The 21,529-nt window shown below is 37.3% G+C and overlaps 1 protein-coding gene across 1 annotated transcript in view; it reads right to left on the bottom strand.

Annotated features, from left to right (window-relative positions):
• LOC140159657 (laminin subunit alpha-1-like) overlaps nucleotides 1–21,529 on the bottom strand; it is a 160,638-nt gene that overhangs the window by 102,723 nt on the left and 36,386 nt on the right. The window contains exons 6-16 of the mRNA XM_072183152.1: nucleotides 18,068–18,199; nucleotides 15,459–15,640; nucleotides 13,614–13,719; nucleotides 12,386–12,647; nucleotides 11,589–11,727; nucleotides 9,846–10,130; nucleotides 8,545–8,654; nucleotides 5,624–5,844; nucleotides 4,067–4,203; nucleotides 2,217–2,432; nucleotides 71–211 (exon numbers count right to left, since the gene is read on the bottom strand). Coding sequence (XP_072039253.1) covers nucleotides 71–211; nucleotides 2,217–2,432; nucleotides 4,067–4,203; nucleotides 5,624–5,844; nucleotides 8,545–8,654; nucleotides 9,846–10,130; nucleotides 11,589–11,727; nucleotides 12,386–12,647; nucleotides 13,614–13,719; nucleotides 15,459–15,640; nucleotides 18,068–18,199 — 1,931 coding nt within the window. The remainder of the gene's footprint in view (nucleotides 1–70; nucleotides 212–2,216; nucleotides 2,433–4,066; nucleotides 4,204–5,623; nucleotides 5,845–8,544; nucleotides 8,655–9,845; nucleotides 10,131–11,588; nucleotides 11,728–12,385; nucleotides 12,648–13,613; nucleotides 13,720–15,458; nucleotides 15,641–18,067; nucleotides 18,200–21,529) is intronic.

Raw genomic sequence — 21,529 nt, forward strand, 5'->3', positions numbered from 1 at the left:
ATAGGGGGGTGTATGGATTTCAACAGGAATGTCCCATTTTACAGCTTGCATTCATTGAATGTTTACTTACTTCAATGCTCCTATCGGATGAACTTGTGCAATCTGTAGTGATGCCCATACAGATACATTGCAGACAGCCTTGTATCTGAGTAGCTGAATTGTAGAATGTCCCTGCAGCGCAGTCATGGCATGTCAAACCACCAGTGTTTTCCTATGATAATAGAGGAAACATTATTATAGGAGGATGAGTTGACTAAACATGGTAGACACAATGTACACCTAGTGAATATCTCAATAGCAAACAAACATATATGTGTTAGAAAAGAATGGTGATCTACTTTCATTAAAGGGCATATATATTACTCAGACAACATCATATCATTGGCAAGCTAATATTATGAGGACAATGAAAATGACTCCTTTTTTGAGAAAATAAGTCGTTTAAAATTGATTTTCCGCAAAAACCAACTGTAAGTGGTGAAATCCTTCAAACGAGACAGATTTGACCTAGAAACTTAAGTGTTATGTTATGAAATAAAGTGTGCCAGCTTTGAGAGAATGGACTGTCAACACACTCAATGCACATAACATATACTGTTTTTGTTATCAGAAAAAAACTCTGAATCAAGTATTACAAATTTAATGGTTTTAACACATATGGATAAAATCAGGCCGCTGCTTTATTATATATTGTGATATTGCAATTCATATGCATACTTGATTAGAAATATTTGAACTAAAAATATTTTAGATTAATGTTACCGTGCGAGCTTAGAATATGAGCATGATGTATATCCATATTGTATTTATTATGCAAATAAACAATTTCAATGGCCTTTTGTTGAACCTTCCCGATTTCTTGTGGTACAATGTCACACATTATACACATGACTGAATATCAAAAGAGCTTATATCAAGGGCTCATGTGTATGTAACTCTTTGTGAACATTTACTCTTCATTTACTGTGACATCATTTACATTTACATTTACAGGCATTTATGGTGCCATTCACAAAGATACCATGGCGCTTACAAAAAATATACACAAAAAGTCAAATAACAAGAGAACAGTTCAAGAAAACAAATGAGTCTTTAGCATAGACTTGAACGCGGATGTGGTCGCAGCAGATTTTATGTCCACGGGTAGTGAATTCCATGCGGTAGCGGCTGCAATGTGAAATCTGTTTTCGCCAGTCATTCTGTGGCTGCGTCTTGGAATAGCAAGCCGGTTAGTGTCAGAAGACGATCATAACGCACGAGGAGGAACATAAACGGTAAAGTAGTCTGAAATGTAGTTGGGACTCAGTTGTTGCATGGACTTATATACATACAGAAGGATTTTAAACAGTACTCGTTGGCGAACTGGAAGCCAGTGCAAGGTCTCTAGGAGATTGGAAGCGTCAGTTCTACGACCAACTGCAAAAACCAGTCTCGCAGCATTATTCTGTAGGCGTTGTAGTCTTGTAAGCTCTTTGCATCATCAGTTTCGATCAATCATAATCAATTTCGCTTCTAACGGGGGAAAGACCGTACGATTTCATTTTACCAACACAATTTCTCTTTTTTTCAGGAGAAATACAAATAAAAAAATTGCAACACGTGTCAACTTGTAATGTAATAATTATTCTCTTTGAATGGAGATAAACTTGTTTTTGCAATAGATATGCCCTTTAAAGGTGATTTTCATTTAGCATAGACCCGCTCAGACTCTACTCTATCCGTATCTTAATGAATGATTGGTCAGCCTCAACTTGAAATTGACGATTCATCATCATTTGAATACATTTTGTTCTCCAGTCTACTGAGGGTTCGGTAAGTAAACAAAGTATATTGATATGGTCTATCATTCCAGTTTATCTACTCTTGTATTCAATGAAACTTTACAGCAGCTTGGTTTACACAGGTTAATCAGTGCGTAAAAGGAAGACCGATCTATCTGGTGCTGATCGGAGAAAAAGAATAGCAGCAAATGGTTATTTTCTAGGCATTGTGGACATGGTGCCTTCGTCAAAGAAAGTTTCCTACTGTAAAGACCTAACTTTTGAGATGGTTTGCATGTCAAAAGGTGCAAAATTAACAATAAGGCGCCCGGTTATAAATCCGTGTTCAGCAAGTCATCATCACGGCACTTGTAAACAAGCCGTGCTCGTGTTTGATTCACAGATGACGTCAGACGCGATAAATTCTTTTTATCTCTGTCTTTAATTATAGCTTACCTTGCATGAACACTGGCCATCTGTTTTATTACATACGCTACCAAGACTACCATCTGGTGAGCACCCACAAGGCTGACATCCTGAATTGGTCAGGATCTTGAATCCATCTTCACATTCTGAGCATGTTGGAGTACCAACACCTGGATAGCAGTCACACTCCCCACTCACAAGGTCACATTGCTGACTTATAGATCCTTGAAGGTCGCAATCACAGCGCTATTATAATAACAATATTAATTGAGTGCACTGTATGATACATCCTATATATCGTCACTGGTCGGGTAAAACCTCATGTGTACTTTTTGCCTTTGAACATGGATGAAGCAACCTCTTCAATATAAAGTCTACACCTACAAGGCTTTATCCATGTTAAAGGGCCAAAAGTACTCATGAGGTTTTTCCTGCCCAGTGACGTTATCATAATTGATGCAAAATGGATGAATTACAAAATAGCTGACACTTGATGTAAAATGAATGGATTACAAAATAACTGACACTTGATGAAAAATGGATTGACATTTTGCCTAAAATTAATCAAAATTCATTGTGCATTTTTGGAACTATTAATCCTCCTCGTCTTTTTTTTTTCGGTTTTGGAGTGTCCCTGGACCTAGAGTCTAGACCTAGATGCTAGGATCATTCATGGTTGACCTAAAAAAATTTTTTTTTTTTAATTTCAAGATGTTTTGTATTTTTAATATGAAAATTGATAATTTGCATTCATGTCATACTCTATTAATGATTTCAAAATGCATTGAATTTGAATGCATTTTGAAATCATTAATAGAGTATGACATGAATACAAAGTATCAATTTTCATACAAAACATCTTCATTTTTTTTTTTTTTTTTTAGGTCAACCATGAATGATCCTAGCATCTAGGTCTAGGTCCAGGGATTACTACAAAACCAAAAAAACTTAAATTTTTTTTTTTGTTTGTTTTTGAAATTCGAGTATAAACCCATCCCCCAATTGTGAAAATTTTTCACCTAAAAAACGGGTGGGACTATACTCGGACCAATACGGTAATTGCTTATGACCTTACTAAATGGGACCAAATTAAAAAAAGGGTGAAAAGCCACACAGGAAAGTTTTTTTTAAACTTTCGCCCCTTTTTACATTTTGAAACTTTTTTTTTGTTAGATATGTATACACCAACGAGTATATCAGGTCAGGTCAATATGAAGCTCACCAGAAACCATTTTCATAATTTTTCATCTTTGCCTGGAGAGGTACTAACATGCAAAGGTGGTACAGGTATGCGAAGTTGTCAATGATCCCTTTTTCAGGTCCTCCAGCATGCGGCAGTTCGGTAGAACCACATTTGGTGATCATGCCCCAATTCTTTAGCCTCAAACCTCTACTCTGACAATTGTTGCGCTTTAGCTCAAATTTAAAATTTCATAGCACCCCTGCCTTTAATTTGGCCCAATTTTAGTTCACTAGACCCCCAAAAATGTGTTGAAATTTCGGTTTAGAAGCCCTTATTTTGCCTCAAGAACAGTTCTCAGTTCCCAAAGTTTGACACTCTGTGCCCCCCCCCCTATTTCCCCCCGTGTTCCCCCCCCCCCCCGGCACGACATTGACCTTCAGTCAAGATAGAAATGAGTTACGCAAAGGCCCTGTTGCTCCAAAAGAAAAACAAGAATCAGGGCTCAAATTAGGAATGTTGAAGGGCACCCATTTTAAGGCAATCAACAAATCCTTTACAAAGGCACCAATGCCATTTAGTGCTGAAGAATGCTTTGAAACTTGAACTTGAAAATGGCAAGTCTAATTTGGGCACCGGAGGCCATGGCTTTGGTGGCCTTCGGTTGATTCGAGCTCTGGCAAGAATACTTGATCAATACCTGACAACCATCGTCGCCATTCAGACCCCATGCAAATGTAACACAGCGATCACATCTCCGTCCTGCAGTCAAGGTTGGACATACACACTGACCAGTGGTTCGGTCACAAACTTTGTTTGAAGTGAAACATTCACAAGCTGTAAAAGGGAAAAAATTGCAGAATATGAATATTATACAAAGATGATATGTGCTGGTGATGTCATGTTGTCGGCATGTATTAGTACTAGAATATTATATGTGCCATAATAATCTTACAACAAAGACTTTAAATACTCAAATGATTGCACAATTATCCTGAAATGGTGGAAACAGGGTGCAGCTACCCCCCTTCCCCAATAAAGTCCACTTTTCAAGTTAAGGACAGGGTACAAATGTCCAAATTAGAAAAAACAATTAACAAAGGGACTATTTTTTAATGATAAAGTTTTCAAAATAGACAACAAAGGGCCATATGGGGGGAGGGGTGAAGCCCATTGCATGCAAGCAATTGTTTTTGTGGAAAAAAGTTTACATTTTGGAAATTCTGCACCCCTGAAAAAACAATTTTGCAACTGGCCTGAATATGGAGCAGCAGATGGAGAAGATTTCACACAATAGAACCATACAAGAGAAAAGATGCCAGCAAAAACAAGAGTATGAAAAACATAAATGGAAAAATGAACACATCAACAATAAGCTACGGCTTGAATCCTGCAGTTGCTAAACAACGGAAGAAATAGCAGTAGCTCTACTTTTCATTATTGATTTCATTATTAGTTTATAAACAAATGCATTGTAGCCCAGAGGTTAAATTATAGCACAAGTACAATATAAAAATTAAAAACATGAGTAAACAAGTACATATATCAAACACATTTGCAAAACAATCTTAGAAGATTCAACCAAAACAATGATTTCATACGCGAACATACCAATGCACATCCCTCTTGTACCATGTATCGATTGGGGATATTTGCCTAAAACCGCCACAATTCTAGCCTAAAACCCACCAATTGGAGACATTTGTGTGTCAATTGGGGACATTTGTTTGTGTCAATTGGTGACAATTGTCTAAAACCTACAATCGGGTACATGTCCTATACTCCCTGGCAACTGGGTACATCTTAATGCCATTTTTGGCACTTTCTGCCATAGGGGTGCAGGGGGAGGAATAGCTACAACTGGGAATGTCCCCAGTAGTCATATGTCCCCGTTTGGTGGGTTTTAGACTAGAAAATGTCCCCAGTCATCTGTATTTACAAGCCCCTCACCCCCATACACCAGCCCATGACCAACCCACCCCTGCAGACAGATGACCCAAACATCACTCCCTCAATCCTTTTGGACACCACCCCAAACATACACTCCCTCATCCCTCATTCAGCAACATAAAAGACGCACACACCTCACAAAAAAAAACCTCACACATACACCCCACACAACCCCATTCACAAACTAAATAGACTTCAAACATGCACAACTACATAAACCATCAAAGAGCAAAACAAAAAAAAATCATCTAAAACATAAATATATAAATAATTTCTTGTTGCCTTTCAAAAAACAATTTACACTTACGTGTACATCCAGTACTTCTAAAGTTGTAATACTGCGGTAAGCACTGCGCACACTGACGTCCTCCTACCCCTGGTTTACAATTACACTGCCCAGTATACAGGTCACAGTTGTTGTCATAGCTACCAGTTAGATCACAGCTACATGTTTTGGCTCCGTCAAAGTAGTAAGTGGTCAAGGAGAAGACGGCAGGTAGACATATTGCTTCCGCTGTGGTGTTTACTCTATTCACATAAATAACATCGATTTCAAAAAGAACATCTTTAAACCAAATTTATCACTCTTGTACTTTATTTAGTCATATTGAGTGTCAAGATAAAATTCTCATTGGTTCATTTGCCTGGTAAGGTGGGGGAGGCTCAGTTCAAAGAACTTTGAGTTTGGTAGGGTCTCATTTTCAGGCCTCAGCTGTAAGAATGGCCATATTTTCCATGTCAATATTGGTATAAAAAAATGTGTGAAAATTACTCATTTTCTCAAATTTTTCGAAAACACTATCCCAATTTAAATTACCTGGTGCCCCAATTTCAATTTTGTTGTTTTTAAATTTATGAAAGTTTTTGCAGAATTCTGCACAACCAAAAATCTAGGCCTTGGATATAAAAATGGGTCATATTTTTTTGGAAAATTGGTAATTACAGTTGCTTGACTTTGGTGTGGTATCTGTGGGCTGTGCTTTTGCAAGTGTTGATTTGTTGTGCATATCAATGACCGATTTTAAGTTAGGCATGCAAGAATAGCTTAGCTTCAGTGTGTTTCTGTTCAAGATCTTATGCAGCACATGGGTCTTGGGAAATGATTGATTGATTGCTTGGATGAATTGATGTCCGATGTTGGTGAAGAAATAGAATTGTCTTTTTTTGTATAAAATGTTAGTTTTCACTGTCAGAAATGTCTTCTTTTTTTAGGTGCAAACAGATGAGGCAATTCAAAGAAAATCGTAATTTAATACCAGCGCATATGTCGCCAATGCGAGCCACTCATTAAAACGCGAGTCGTGTGGGTTCTTTTGATATGTCACAACCGCCCTGTATGTGCTGTGTTATGCACATTGTGTAGGCGTTCGACTACTATTTCCATCGTAAAAATAAAACGATGGTTCCTGTAGTTTATTCAAAATCTCGGATTTTGACAAAGCTACAGCACTTCAATTCTTGATTTTTGCAGGGTATGTTAGTTTACTAAAGTACATAACAATCACATAAAAAACAGAATTTTGAAAAATATTGAGGGCGTCCTTATCAGCAAATGTTATAATATTGCTTAAAAGTTGATCATTTCTTGTTAATTTTATCTGAGTTCAAACTCTACTCATGATTCCAGGATTAAAAAAATATATATCCTGTTTTGCCAAATGAAATTTAGCTAAATCCTTATCTTTTAGTTCAAACTAACTGGTAATAAAAGTAAAATTGTAATAATTTTGCAATATAAGGGGGTACTACACCCCTGGCCAATTTTGTGCCTATTTTTTGCATTTTCCTCAAAAATTATAGCGCATTGGTGACAAGTAAGATATGTATATTACAGGGGCAAGGACTACAACTACTGCACTAAAAATTCAGCAACTCAAGACAAGTAGTTATTGATTTATTGATCAAATATTGGTTTTCCCTCATTTTTGACTGTAACTCTACAACTGTTGTCTGTTTTGAAATAAAATTTCCAGTGCAGTAGTTGTAGTCCTTGCCCCTATAATATACATATCTTACTTGTCACTAATGCGCTATAATTTTTGATAAAAATGCAAAAATAGGCACAAAATTGGCCAGGGGTGTAGTACCCCCTTAAGGAACAAGGCGGTTCTCGAACCACGAGTCTCGCCTGCTTTCGCAACCGCTTGCTTTTGTGATTACTTTTGGTAGAGGTAAATGAATTTGGCAGTTATCGGCTAGGCACGATTATCTGGCTGATGGTGACTGTGCCCACCAAGTTTCATGCCCATGCAACAGTGTATACTAATTTGACCCCTGGTGACCCTGAAATGACCTTCCAAAACTTTGGCTCTAAATGTTGACTGTATCCACTAAGTTTCATACCCACACGACAGTTTTTACTAATTTGACCTCAGATGACCCCTGGTGGCCTCGAAATGATCTTCCAAAAATTTGGCTTTAAATGTTGACTGTACCCACCAAGTTTCATGCCCATCGACAGTTTTTACTAATTTGACCTCAGATGACCCCTGGTGACCTCGAAATGACCTTCCAAAAATTTGGCTTTAAATGTTGACTGTACCACACCAAGTTTCATGCCCATCCAACAGTTTTTACTAATTTGACCTCAGATGACCCCTGGTGACCTTGAAATGACCTTCCAAAAATTTGGCTTTAAATGTTGACTGTACCCACCAAGTTTCATGCACATCGGATAGTTTTTACTAATTTGACCTCAGATGACCCCTGGTGACCCCAAAATGACCTTCCAAAAATTTGGCTTTAAATGTTGACTGTACCCACCAAGTTTCATGCCCATCCAACAGTTTTTACTAATTTGACCTCAGATGACCCCTGGTGACCTTGAAATGACCTTCTAAAAATTTGGCTTGAAATGTTGACTGTACCTACCAAGTTTCATGCCCATACGACAGTTTTTACTAATTTGACCTCAGATGACCTCTAGAGGACCTCAGTGACCTTGACCCACTAACCAATACAAACCGGTTTTGTCTCGGGTCAAGATGCACCCACCCACCAAGTTTGAGAAACGTACGACTCTAGTCTCCGAGAAAATAGGCGAAAACCAAAACTTTAATCAAATTTGTCACACACACACAACCCCCCCCCCCCACACACACACACCCCTACATACGGAAAAGTGATTATATAGTCTCCTGCCTTATCAGGCGAGACAAAAATGGGAGTAGCTGCATATCTACTACATTTTCCTATTGTTTTCCACTCTGATCATACCAATTAACTTACTTCATATCATTAGTAAGCACATTACATGTAGTTGTGAATTCTGTAGCTCTTGCTGCTCCCAGTAACCCACTTGGATCAGAAAACTCCACCGGAATAGCTACTGCATAATCCTACAAATATAAAACCATACAGAATTTACAATGTTTTTATAAACAGTGGCTTCAACCGTTTTGTGGACATGACCCCATTTCTTGAAAGTCAGACCACTCATGTGCCCAAACATCCCACCTTACTCTTGGATAGCCTTACAACCCCTGGCACATTTTAAAATCCAAATCCTCCACACACATTTTGACTTGCAACCCTACGCAAAAACCAACTACTGTATAAATCCCCACACAATCGTTCCCTGTTGTGTTTATTTGTTCTTGTCCAGAATGCGTATCCCCATTACCTACTTTAATTGCATAATGCTGGGGAAACGATTAAGCATCGGTAATGATCTCCTGTACTTGCATACATTTGTTTGTGTGTATTGTATATCGACTGCTCACATTAAACCCAGTTTTAACCACTGTTTATCAGTGGGAGCTGGTAGCCTAATAGATAGGGCATCCGTCCAGAGATCGGAAGGTCATGGTTTTGAATCCCATACCGGCACAATCCCTTGGCGTTTTTTTTTCAAGTTGGGTTGTGTGCCGGTTGGGATTTGTGTTTATTTGTTGTCTTGTTTAATTGTAACACTTTGGGTTGGTAAACTGTTCTTTCATTCTTATTAATTATAATCGGTGTCCTCTTGTAGCAAGCAATCGTTCTTGTGCAGGATGCATATCCCCATTACCTACTTTAGATTTCGTTCACTATTTAATTTGCATTTAATATGTGATGCTTGTACTTGTTTGCATGTTAAGAGATGATACACAAACACAGATTATTTATATACAAGATTGGAACAAGTGTAAATTGAAAAAATAATATGTGACATGATCAAGGGGAATGAGTCACATCTCGGCAATTTTCAATTTGAAGTTTTTACATCATTTTCTGGCAGTTTACAAATGCTACATTTTGATGCAAACCCCATCAAAACCGGACATCTGGTTACTGAGTTATGAGCAATTTATCAATGGCTGAAAACAATATAAAACAAAAGAATTTGAACACTGTTTTTGCCAATATCTCAGAAACAATATTAGCAACATCCGACTCATTCCCCTTGATCATGTCACATATGCTTAGATTGGATCAAGCTTATAGCACCTATTGTTATGAGGTTATGAATTTATGGCAATGCCCTGCAATTGAATTGGATGTCAAAATTGAATTTTTTCCTAGTGTCAACATATGTAAAGTATGCTTACCAAATACACCTTCGCTCCACCTTGCGTGTTTACTGTAGCTTCCACAAACCAAGAACCTGGTCCTAACGTAACATCCTCACTATTACCAAAGGTTACTGCCTGTGAACACCAGTTAGAACACAAAGGCAACACAGCAGCTCCTTGCTGAGGGGTACCTTCTGTGTTACCTACAGGAGAAATGGCTACGTCCACCTGGGTAGGACCATCATTTGCAACACGCAATACAAGCTGGAATATTCCACTCAGCTGAGAGGTAGGAACTGTAAATGATGCATCTGTGCTAACCTGTAGATTTGGAAGTTGTTAAAAAAAGTACATTTAAAAAAAAAATTTTAAATAAAAAATGCCCTAGTCAAAATGACAGTTGGGACTTTAAAATTATTTCTTAATGCCCTGGTCAAAATGAAAGTCGGGACTTCAAAATCATTTCTTAACCATATACTGAGTATGACTATGTTTAGATTGCACACCAGTAAATAGAAATCTCCTATACTCTTGGAGGAAAAATCAGTGATTCGAAAAGTGAGAAAGTGGCTTTGCACTTAAAGTAATACATTAGAAAAGACACTGGACTGGCTGTCTTTATCTGACCTGCAACTTGCTGAAAGTATAAGTTTTGAAGAGCCAATTCGCTCTCAGGTCAAGTAAATGATGTTTTCTCGGACCCTGTTTGTACAGAAAGTCAATGGGAGCTATTTACCGGTGTGCACCCTTCCCGGGCACCCTTAAGGATGGTAGTATTGAGAATAAAATACTAGACTTACAGCACTATATTATACTTGTAGACAGAGATAAAAAAGACTAGTTTCGTCTGACATCATCTATCAATCAAACTCGATCAATATTCTATTATTGACGCAGATAAAGAAAGTTGTATAGCGTTTCACTGATGTGCTGCATTGTATTATAGACTGAGCTGAATGGGCTATGCTTGTTCTTTTCATAAGGATTATATTCTCAAACAGTTGAATATATATATCACATTATTATCGTACAATTCAAAAACATTTCGGTGAAAATGCAGAGATATATGTGTTGAAAGAAAACAGCAATCGCAGCTGAGTGTATTGAACTTCCAGTTAGTGTATTGAAAACAAAACCTGAGTTTTACCTGACAACAAATCAAATTTTCTTGTAAATGGCAATATCATATGGGGTACTGAGCAAGCGCATATTATAAAAACATGAATGGAAACACTGCGGTATCTCATATCGTGTAAGTGATATGCTTAGCCTGAGTCGCTCGGCCTATCTCAAACAAAATCGCCATGCGTAGCTGTTGAAGAACGAGTGGATTTGCCGTACTACCACAGCAATTTTTTACATGAAGATATAGGGTTGATGACGCTGTGCATGGTGACTTCGCAGGAGAGTTACACATAACAAAAAAAATACACAGGTACACTATTTTGCCTCCATGCACATACATGGCAGAATCAATACCGAGTCAGCCATGACCTTGATTACCATTGCTATACGGACGATACATAGATATATATTTCTGTAGACCTTGATCAATGTGGCATTGATGCTGCTATCAATCACTTGTAAACATGCATTTGCCCCCCCCCCAATATTTTTCTTGCCCCTCCCCTACTTTTCAGGCAAAAAACCCAAAATTACGTAAATTTCACTTTTAGAGGCAATTTTGCTTAAAATTTATCGATTCTGCCCCTCCTGAAATTCACTTTGTCCCCAAAAAAAAAAAAAAAAATTACTGGTGCTGCCACTAGATAAACTTACCGATCCAGACAGTGTCACATATCCATCTCCTCTGAAGTTGGGAAGGTTCTGTTCATCGCTCTCAAAATTCTCATGACCAACGTATTCAAACTCTGAACTGATGTCATGTAGGGTGCCATAATAGGCCATCTCTGAAACACTATAAAAGAAATCAAACTCTGAACTGATGTCATGTAGGGTGCCATAATAGGCCATCTCTGAAACACTATAAAAGAAAATCAACCTCTTTTATTTGGCTGTAAAGGCAATTTGCCTGAGTACAATTTCACTGAGATTCAAATATCTCTAAATGAAAAAAATAAATATTTGGCATGATTATCGGAAGATAAGATATCGTAGTAAGCGTTTTGTCTTTACCGGTATCTGCTTCATGTTGTTCCCATGCCATGCAGGGGACATATCATATTATGAAATTCTAGCAAACACACACCACCCAGCAAACACAAAAATTATTTCAAAATGTTACAAACTTGGACGTTTTTGTTTTGGTAAAATAGTTTTTAATATTTAAATGTCGGGTTATATGAAGGAAATGAAAACATTTTTTAAAACTTTTAATTTTATGGAAAAAAAACTACAACAATATTATTTTGAAAAATGATGTCAAATTTGGAAAATATTTTGTCAACACTGAAATATTATGTTAGAACGTTTTGAAGTATGTTTTAAAGTTGTTTTTGAACATTATCAAAATATTTAAACCTTTTTTTGTAAAATGTTTGTAGTTGCTGGAAACACAGTTCCTATATTGTCTGGTCATATAAAAATATTGAGGCAACTCATAATCCTATTCATACCTGCTACATGAACGTCCCTGTATATTAGGCCTGCATGTACACTGGCCAGCAATCTTATTACAAGCTGGAGTCACTGCTCCCCCAACATCACAGTCACAAGCTGCACACCCATCTGGGTTGTCTGCTGATAACCCAAAGAAGCCATCTTGACATTGGTCACACCTACGGTCAAAGATGTTGGCCTTACAAGGACACTGACCATTGGAGGTTTTGTTACAGGTGTTGGATCCATTGATAGTTCCTGAAGTAAAGCAGTTGCAACCTTGTACAAAGAGAATATTTGAAATTATTATTGGGAGCTAATATTGAAAGAGGATATGGTCAACAAATTTCTTTGAATATAATAAATTACTAATTTACATATCTGAGAACAGGTAAGAAACTTTCAATGCACAGCAAAGATTTTGTGACATGAATTACAGGATATTGGGAGTATCAGGTCAATTAATTAATTATGCAGATTATAATTAGCATACTAAATTTGCTTCTATTGAACTTGTACTACTCCCTAGTATTCCAGAAAAATACAGAACTAGCAATAAAAGTTAAATTTTGATTAGTAAGTGGATAGGGTTTCCACGACGGGATTCCATAACAATTGGTTTTTATTCGGGTGCGCCATCGGATATCACATTACCGGTGCAGCCGGTCAATGTGTGAAAACTACAGTACTGGTGCAGCCAGTCACTGTGTGAAATTGGTCAAGCTTTCGTTAGATGTGGCTCTGACTTCATCAGCCCTGCTATGAATTCTTGCATATTCGTGAGAGCCGATTGTTCGATTGTGCCATGTCCAATAATCACACCAGCGTTGCGTGTCCACGCGTATACACATTAGAGCGTTGCGTGCCTTTGTGATAACCGCGATAGATCTTAAAAATATGCGGTAAATGCATAGCAGTTTTGCCTGTCACATTTCATGGAATAACCGGCCCTTGTCATTGGGTGATGCTGAGCCTTTGACTGCTTGTACGCAATCTGTTACCTTTTTTCGTCCATGCCTAATCCCCTTCAGCCCTACTGGCCATTGTTTCCATAACTCTGATTGGCCAAATATATGATACAGCCCTCTTTCTAACCAATCAAAATAGTTCTTAATTTTATTTGGCAGGTGGTGCAAACAGGGGAAATACTACATTGAACATACTTTTGGACAGTACATGTGATTAAACAAAAAATGTTTCAAATCAATCAATGAAAATACAAGATTACTTCCATGGGTCACTTACTTAGGCATCCATTTGGGTTAGCGTCAGTAAGATCATAGTATCCGTCCTTGCATTCATCACATTTCTGGCCTTGAACATTTGGTTTACAAAAGCAATCTCCAGGTACCTAAAAAATTAACACCAGCAAAAATGTGATAAATTACGCGGTCCGTAATTAAGCTGGCCCCCCACAAAACTATACACCACATGAGGCCACCATATACTATCACAATACCAAGTTTGAAGTTGATCGGTGATTGCGTCTAAGCTGGATAATGGATTAATGGAAATGTAGGCAAAATATGCAAATGAGCTCATTAATATTCATGAATATCCAAATAAAATGACACAAAACTATTCAGCACATCAGACCACCATATCCTATCACCATACCAAGTTTGAAGTATTGCATTTTTCCCATATTATTTGTATTCAATTTCATTTTATTTTAGCATGACAATTAAATCTAGAGCTGCTGTGGCTTTAGAGATACAAATGTTAGGGTGGCTTCTGATTTTGATGACCTCTGCATGATATTTGACCCCAACCATTACAAACAATGTATTGCTCTCAATTATGTGTTTGTCTTTTATGGTCACAACAGGGAAATTTTAACATTTAACCTGTAACTGACCTTTGACCTCAGATGCATGACCTCAGTTCCATTTTTTGCTTTTCCATGATTGCACTCATATTAAGGATTATATTCACCAAGTTTAAGCATAATCGCGGCCACAGATGACCTCAGATTGATTTTTTCATGTTCCGTTAACATCTCTGATGATTTGCACTAAATTTAAGACTAATCAGCCAGTTTGAGGTTTGACAACATATGACCTTTAACCTCAGATGACCTTGGCTTGATTTGTTATGTATTATCATAAATGGAGCTAATCTGACAAAGTGATGATTTTGTTAGTCTTAGTGTTGTTTGGTTACATTCTTGCTACTGACCGCTACATAATCTTTGACCCCAAGCTGGGTAAAACTTATATTGAGCTTGGATTAGTGGTTCTTTTGACCAAGTTTGGTAATAGAAGTTCGAGTAGGAATAGCAATTCACAAAAAAAAATTCACAAAATTTTTTTCAAAAAGTTTTTCACAAAATGACCTCTAACAACCCCTTCATGACCTTTGACCTTTATCTGTGTACAACCTCCGACTTGAAGCCACTCAAGCGCCCATAACTCGACCAAATGATATCGTAGAGCAACAAAAGAGGTATCAAAATGCGCAGGAGAAACCTGCGCTTTATATAAATTAAATAAGTTTTTGCTATATATTTCAGTTCCCGATATATCTGACCATCTATAATCATTTCGATACTTTCTGGGTTCAGTTTATTAAGCATGGGTCAGTGCTTCTTGTGCTGAAATTTGGTCAAAATTGGCAAAAGCATCTTGCACCACATAACATTATGAGTTTCAGCAGCCTTTTTAAAACCCACAACTGGTGCCTGACTGACATTGTGGAGCTTTTAACAAATTACCAAATAGATTTTGAAATAGCTATAGGAAGAAATATCACAAAATAACAGCTTCATACACTGGAAAGGTAAAGGTAAAGAAGACGATCCTGTATAAACAGTGATCGGAGTGCCCATCTCTCTTTCATTGGCGATTGGGCAGACTCCTCCATGTAATGTTGCTATAGGGGGATCGCTACACCTCTTCCACAGCGAGTCTGTTACCTTCCCAACATTTAAGAATGCCGGTACCATTTATACCCCTGGGTGGGGAGGAGTAATTGAGATTAAGTGCCTTACTAAAGGGCACAACACGATGGTGTCGCCAGGGCTCGAACTCGCAACCTCCGATTATGAGTCGGAGCCCGTTCCGCTCGGCCACCGTGCTCCTGACTACTAACCTTTCCAGGAGGCAACATGCGATCATTATTAGCCACACATTCTCCTTTCATCACTATTTCTAAATTAGTATTTTCTCTGGTTCCTGGAATATGACAATCACAAGGCTGACAAGCATCTTCGTCTTCTTGTTGCCTATCAACTGGACGGTAGTAGAATGTCTTGCATTCATTGCAGTTGATACCTTGAATAACAAATATATTGAACTCGTCATTTTCATTTTTAAAAAAACAACAAAGAGAGAGGAGAAAACAAGTAAATAATTAGAGAATAAGCGATAGGAATTTTTATTTTGCCTATCCTCTACCGTGTGATAGACGACAGGCAGGTCCAATATTTTGAGTAGTGGATGCCGGCGTAGCAGGTATCCACTACGATAAAAATATTGGTCCTGCCTGTCGTCTATCATAGGTAGAGGATAGGCAAAATACAAATTTCTATCGTTTATTCTCATTCTTATAGTCAGTTAAATATTATTTTAATAACTGTAAACAATTTTTTAAAGTAAAAACTAAGTTACCGTAATAAAACTCCCTCATTATAAAATGAACGAAACTTGTTTAAAACTTAGCGTATTCTGTTGCTGGCGTACTGCTAAGCGTTCGCGTATTCGCACTAGTCTACGCATCCAGCGCGGTACATACGCGCATCTCTACACGCGTGTTACGCATTATCAAGCGCATGATGGCGTGGGGTGCGTCTACGGTCTGATAGCGGCACCCAAAATCATGCGATTGTCCAATCAGAAATGTGTCTACGGACTAGACCACTCCCACTGACTAAGAATTAGTAATTACTTGATACGTAATTTATGTGTCACTGTATTTGCTGTAATGCACTCTATACAGTTTGCAAAATAATTAAGGCACCAGTTATGTTCACCCCTAAATATACTAAACAAAGACAGATATGAGATAATTGGAACCAGCAGTCAATAGCTACATCAGATTTAAGACCTCATTTGATCTAAAAACTCAAGGAAGTTGCAGTTTGATCCATTGCATGCCCTATTCATTTGTACACAATGCATTCTCCAACAAGAGAACTAGAGGAATGCTTTCCATTGATTAGCACATTAAAACCAGCATCCTGCTTTAAGTGATTATATAGAACATAAAAGTGCAGTTTTTGACTTTGTTTCTTCTTCCTTAGGATTTAGATCACCTTTTCTTTAATTCTCAACTAATGTCAACAAATGAGATGTTAAATCACAGCTAAATGGTACAGATACTGTCTGCTTGTTTTAATTTGGACATGTTTGTCTTTGTTTCGGATATGTAGGGGGGAACGTAACTAGTACCTTGATTCTTTTGCTCACTCTATATAGTAATATAGTACTTTTTACAACGGTAATTCCGATTAAAACCTACGGATTCTTCATGCTAATCACAAATATCTCAACATTTGATTGGCTAGTAGTCATACAGTCTTTCAGGGGCTGCACCACCAATAAACCTATGCTGACCCTACAACCTCAAACTGGGAATACCCAATTAACGATGGTTCTTGTGGCCAGGTTTGATCAAAATCAGACATAGCATTTCAGAGAATTTTGTGATCCTAGTAATTTTCAGTAGATATCCACAAAAAAGCTTATTCCCAAAATTTCATTTGATTCTGATTTTGCGTTTGCAATTAAGTTATGTCTGATTATGTGTATTAAACGAAATTCAAATTTGACAATATTTTTGCTAAAGGAATTAATCTGCAAGAAAGTTTTGGTACATAGCCAGAGGTTTCAAGTGGTATAAAAATCTCAACTTAAAAAAAAAAGTGGGGGGGATGAGGCTGTGGATCACAAAATGCCCTTTTAATAAAACAAAGTTATACAACCTTACAAAGAAGGAAATGGCAAGAACATATGTGACATGATCAAGGGGAATGAGTCGCACGTCGACCCTGGTCGAAAATGAGATTTACACATATGTTTTTAAAGAAGACATTTAGAGCTTTCAGAAACTGAAAACCCCATGTTGATACAACTGTTCTTTGCAAAGCTTTGTTAATTTATAAATTGCTGAAAACAATATAAAACAAAAGAATTTTGAACATTTTCTTTGCCATACAATATCTCAAAATCAATATTAGCGACATCCGACTCATTTCCCTTGATCGTGTCACATATAACAAGTTAGCCTACCTGCAGTGCATAATTTAAAAAAGGGAAGGGAATTAAGGGAGCAACAATGAAAACAAAACTAGAAAAAAAGAGAAAAAAAAAGGAGAAATGAAATGCACAAAAATAGAAGAAACAAAATTAGATCATATAGACGAATCCAACGAGCCAAGTCATGGTCAGGATTTGGTCAGCCATATTTGGGTACCCGCTTGCACCAAACAGGTGTTGTGAGTACCCAATTGGGTGGATTAAACCTGGTTAAAATTCGATGTTAGATTCTTTTGTGTTGTAAACTGTCATCATTCTTTTGTCTACGTGTTACACGGGTGATAGAATGCAGTTTATAATACCCTTCAAGGCCGCATCATCCCACATTTTAGGTGGGATAGTTGGGTACCTGTCGCGGCTAATGGCTGCCATTGAGGAGCAGGAATGCATGAAATTGGATTCGTCTATAATGAAGCAAATGCAAAAAAGGAAGAGAAGACTGACCTGCTGTATTATTTTGACAGCCTGTACACACACCTCCACCATGCAGCTGACCATCAGCATTTATACTTTTATTCAGGTTGCCAACATTAATGTCATAGGAGCATTCATCACTGTGATTAAAGCAGTTACATTCTGAAACAAGAAATACACAATTGCATTTTTTAAATATTTGTCAAACGTGTATCCGAGGAATGTTAGAAATTTGGACATTAAGATATTGATATCCATACATTGAGGGATGTGATACCCCGTACCACAGTACAAATGACTATACCGGGAGGGATGTGATAACCCGGCCACAGTACAAATGACTATATCATGCGGGATGTGATACCACATACCGCAGCACAAATGACTATACCGGGAGGGATGTGATACCCCATAAATTTTTTTTTTTTTGTTAACATTTCCGGAAGTGGATGATGATATTTCATCATAATAGGGGGTGGTACCCTCAAAGCCTATTCCCTGATCCCTAACGTTCACTAAAAAGATAGTGCAAGGCGTGAGAGCTTCCCTCTCTACGCTTCACCTTCAATATTTTTTGGTCCTGGTGACAACCCTGTATACCACAGTACAAATGACTATACCGGGTGGGATTTGATACTCCATACCACAGTACAAATGATATACATACGCATATTAATACATCAGTCATTAAAAAATATTAATTCAAGATTCACCATAAGAAAAAAATATTAGGTCAAGATTCACCTGATCTGTGAGTGCTGGACTGCTGGTTCTATGTAAACAATCTACACGAGGGCAAAGATTAGTCAAAGATTCACCTTTGCAACTATTTGTTTGATTGAAGATGCACTGGGTCAAGATTCACCCTATGGTTTTATCCAGCAAGGTAAGGATTAGATGCCTAATGGCGCTATGGATTTCATAGAACAGAGAGAACGCCATCCCTGTAAAAGCCGACTATCATCACTGATCATTAAGGATATATGTTGTTAAAGGGTGAAACCTATCGACATATTGAGATGAAACAACCTTATTCATGATAATGCGGTGGCCCAGTGAGTAGAGCATTAGACTATAGTGTGAGGATAAAGAGAACTTGTGGAGAAGATTGATGGTTCGACTCTCAAGCAGAAATTTCTGACAGATTTGTGGCTTTTGTCAAGATTTTGGGAAATGGCATCTCGTTTTGTTTTATTATTATTATTTTTTTAAATTTGTTTAGGTACTTTTTTCACTATTTTCTTCATTTCATCTTTTTATGTATTTTTTATTTTATCTTTTATGTGTCTTTTTTTTCATGATTCTTTGTTTCTCTATTGGTTTTATCGTTTTTCTTTTCATTTTTCATTGCTTCTCTTGCAGTAGTAGCTTTATGCCGGGGTAAAGTTTGTCCGTTTTTAGTAGGCCTACCGACTTCTCTATTCATGTTCACAGCCAGATTCCTTTTGTCTTTCAATTCACGCGAGTGTCCTTGCCTATGCTTCAGTGGTCATAATAAGAGGATTCAAAAGATAACCTCTACCCAATAATCCCAAGCTATTGTCTGAAATTGTTACATGGAGGATGTATCATAATTCGCCAGCGAAGTGTTACATGTAATCCGATTATCACCATGTCAACTGGATCAAGCTTTTGAGTTCTACACCACGATCGAAATGATCACAACACAAAGTCTATGGCATGTAATATCAATTCCAAAAGGTGCGTGATCCAGTTACCAGGGAGTTACGTAACCACTTCACTGGCGAATAGGTTCAGTCTTCAAATGATATAAAGTCATACAACGACCAATAGATAAATGACTGACTATCATTGAATACTGAGTGTTGCGAATATTATGTGCATTGAGTTCTGAACCTGGATCAATCAGGATCGTAATAATCGCCATACAAAGAGTGCTTAATTCTGATACCTCTGAGTTACGTAACCACTTTGTGATCTATGGTTATATGATCAATGGTCTGATCTCCTTTGGTTCGATCCTTTTAATAAAAAAAAAAAATGTGAAAATCAAAATTAAATTTAAAAAAATCACAATATTCAGGCCAAAAATGGGGACAAAACCCACAAAACATTTCTTGACGCTTCTTCAATAAAATTGGGGCAGTAATCAAGATTTGAACCAGTACCCTTCGTCATTTAAAGCGCACGCTCTGCCGACTGAGCTAACAGGTCAGGCAGCAAAAAGGTGTAATTTTGAACTGAAGAATATTCACAAAATAGGAAGAAATTAAAATGTTAGAAAAATTTACTAAAATGAGTTAGGTATATGCATGAATCGATTTACAAACTAAGGCCGATGGCACTTTGAGAAAGAATACCTGGAAAAATCCACTAAAACATGTGCTGGTCTAATAGCTAACCGAGTGACCTAAGTGTTTGGCCATGTCAAGATATTTTTTCTTTGGCATTATGTCGAGGTTGCACACTTTAACATACACGTATCCTTAATGGTGTTGAGATTTTACAAGGAGGGCGCTCTCTCATTTCTATGAAATCCATACCGCCATTAGGTGAACGTTTACGGTATTTTACTTTTAACATACATCCCGGACATACATATCTACATGTAATCTGTATTGTGAGTTGGTTGTAAACAGTTACATTATGCTGCATATATTTTCTAAACATTTATTTGACTTTGTATGAATGCATAGAAGCATCTATAGTTTGATCAGCTCGCAAGCGGCGGGCCTTAAACATTGTGTATTAATATCAATATATTTTATTTGCAGAATTGTCTTGCGACATCTCACCAGAAGTATTACAAATTTTTAATTGAAGTCCTATACTTTGCCTTCTTTCTTTAACAAGCAAAATATAGACCAGGTAGATCAACTCTGGGTTTACTTTTCGGCGTAGCGATAAAAGCGTAATAATTCCCGTCGATTAAGAGCATGATCAAAGTATATTTGACAACACCCTTTTAAAAATATTGTGAAGTATTGTGATAATAGAACACTTTCTACATGCACAATTGCATATACACTCACACCCACACTGTAGATTCAAACCACATGCACCTGTTGTGGAAAATTAATTGCACGTTATCAAAAAGAATGCATTTAAGCACCATATGGTGATATATTAATCACTACATGGTAAAATGTTGGCTAAGGAATTATAAACAAATCATCCTATGGTTTGATCAGCTCATAATACGTGGGAAATGTTAGGCTTTTATCGCTACGCAGAAAAGTAGACCCACGTTAAAGCCTTGATGTACAATTTCCTTCAAATTTTAAATTTGTTATTATACTCAAAATGCTGAAATAATATTAGTAATAATTATCAGAAAGGGTTTCTGTTTATTTTGAGCTAAAATAACAAGGTTAAGTGAAAGTAACCCTACTGGTTATTTTGGCCATTTAATATGCAGTTCTATAGGAGGACAAAAAGTCATAATTCTCTGTTGACCTACAAACACAACAAACTTGGCGGATTCCATTTAGGTGCAAGTTGGGACATGTGTGAACATTACAAATATGCCAA

This window comes from Amphiura filiformis, chromosome 8 (assembly GCF_039555335.1).
Source record: "Amphiura filiformis chromosome 8, Afil_fr2py, whole genome shotgun sequence".
Lineage (NCBI taxonomy): Eukaryota > Metazoa > Echinodermata > Ophiuroidea > Amphilepidida > Amphiuridae > Amphiura > Amphiura filiformis.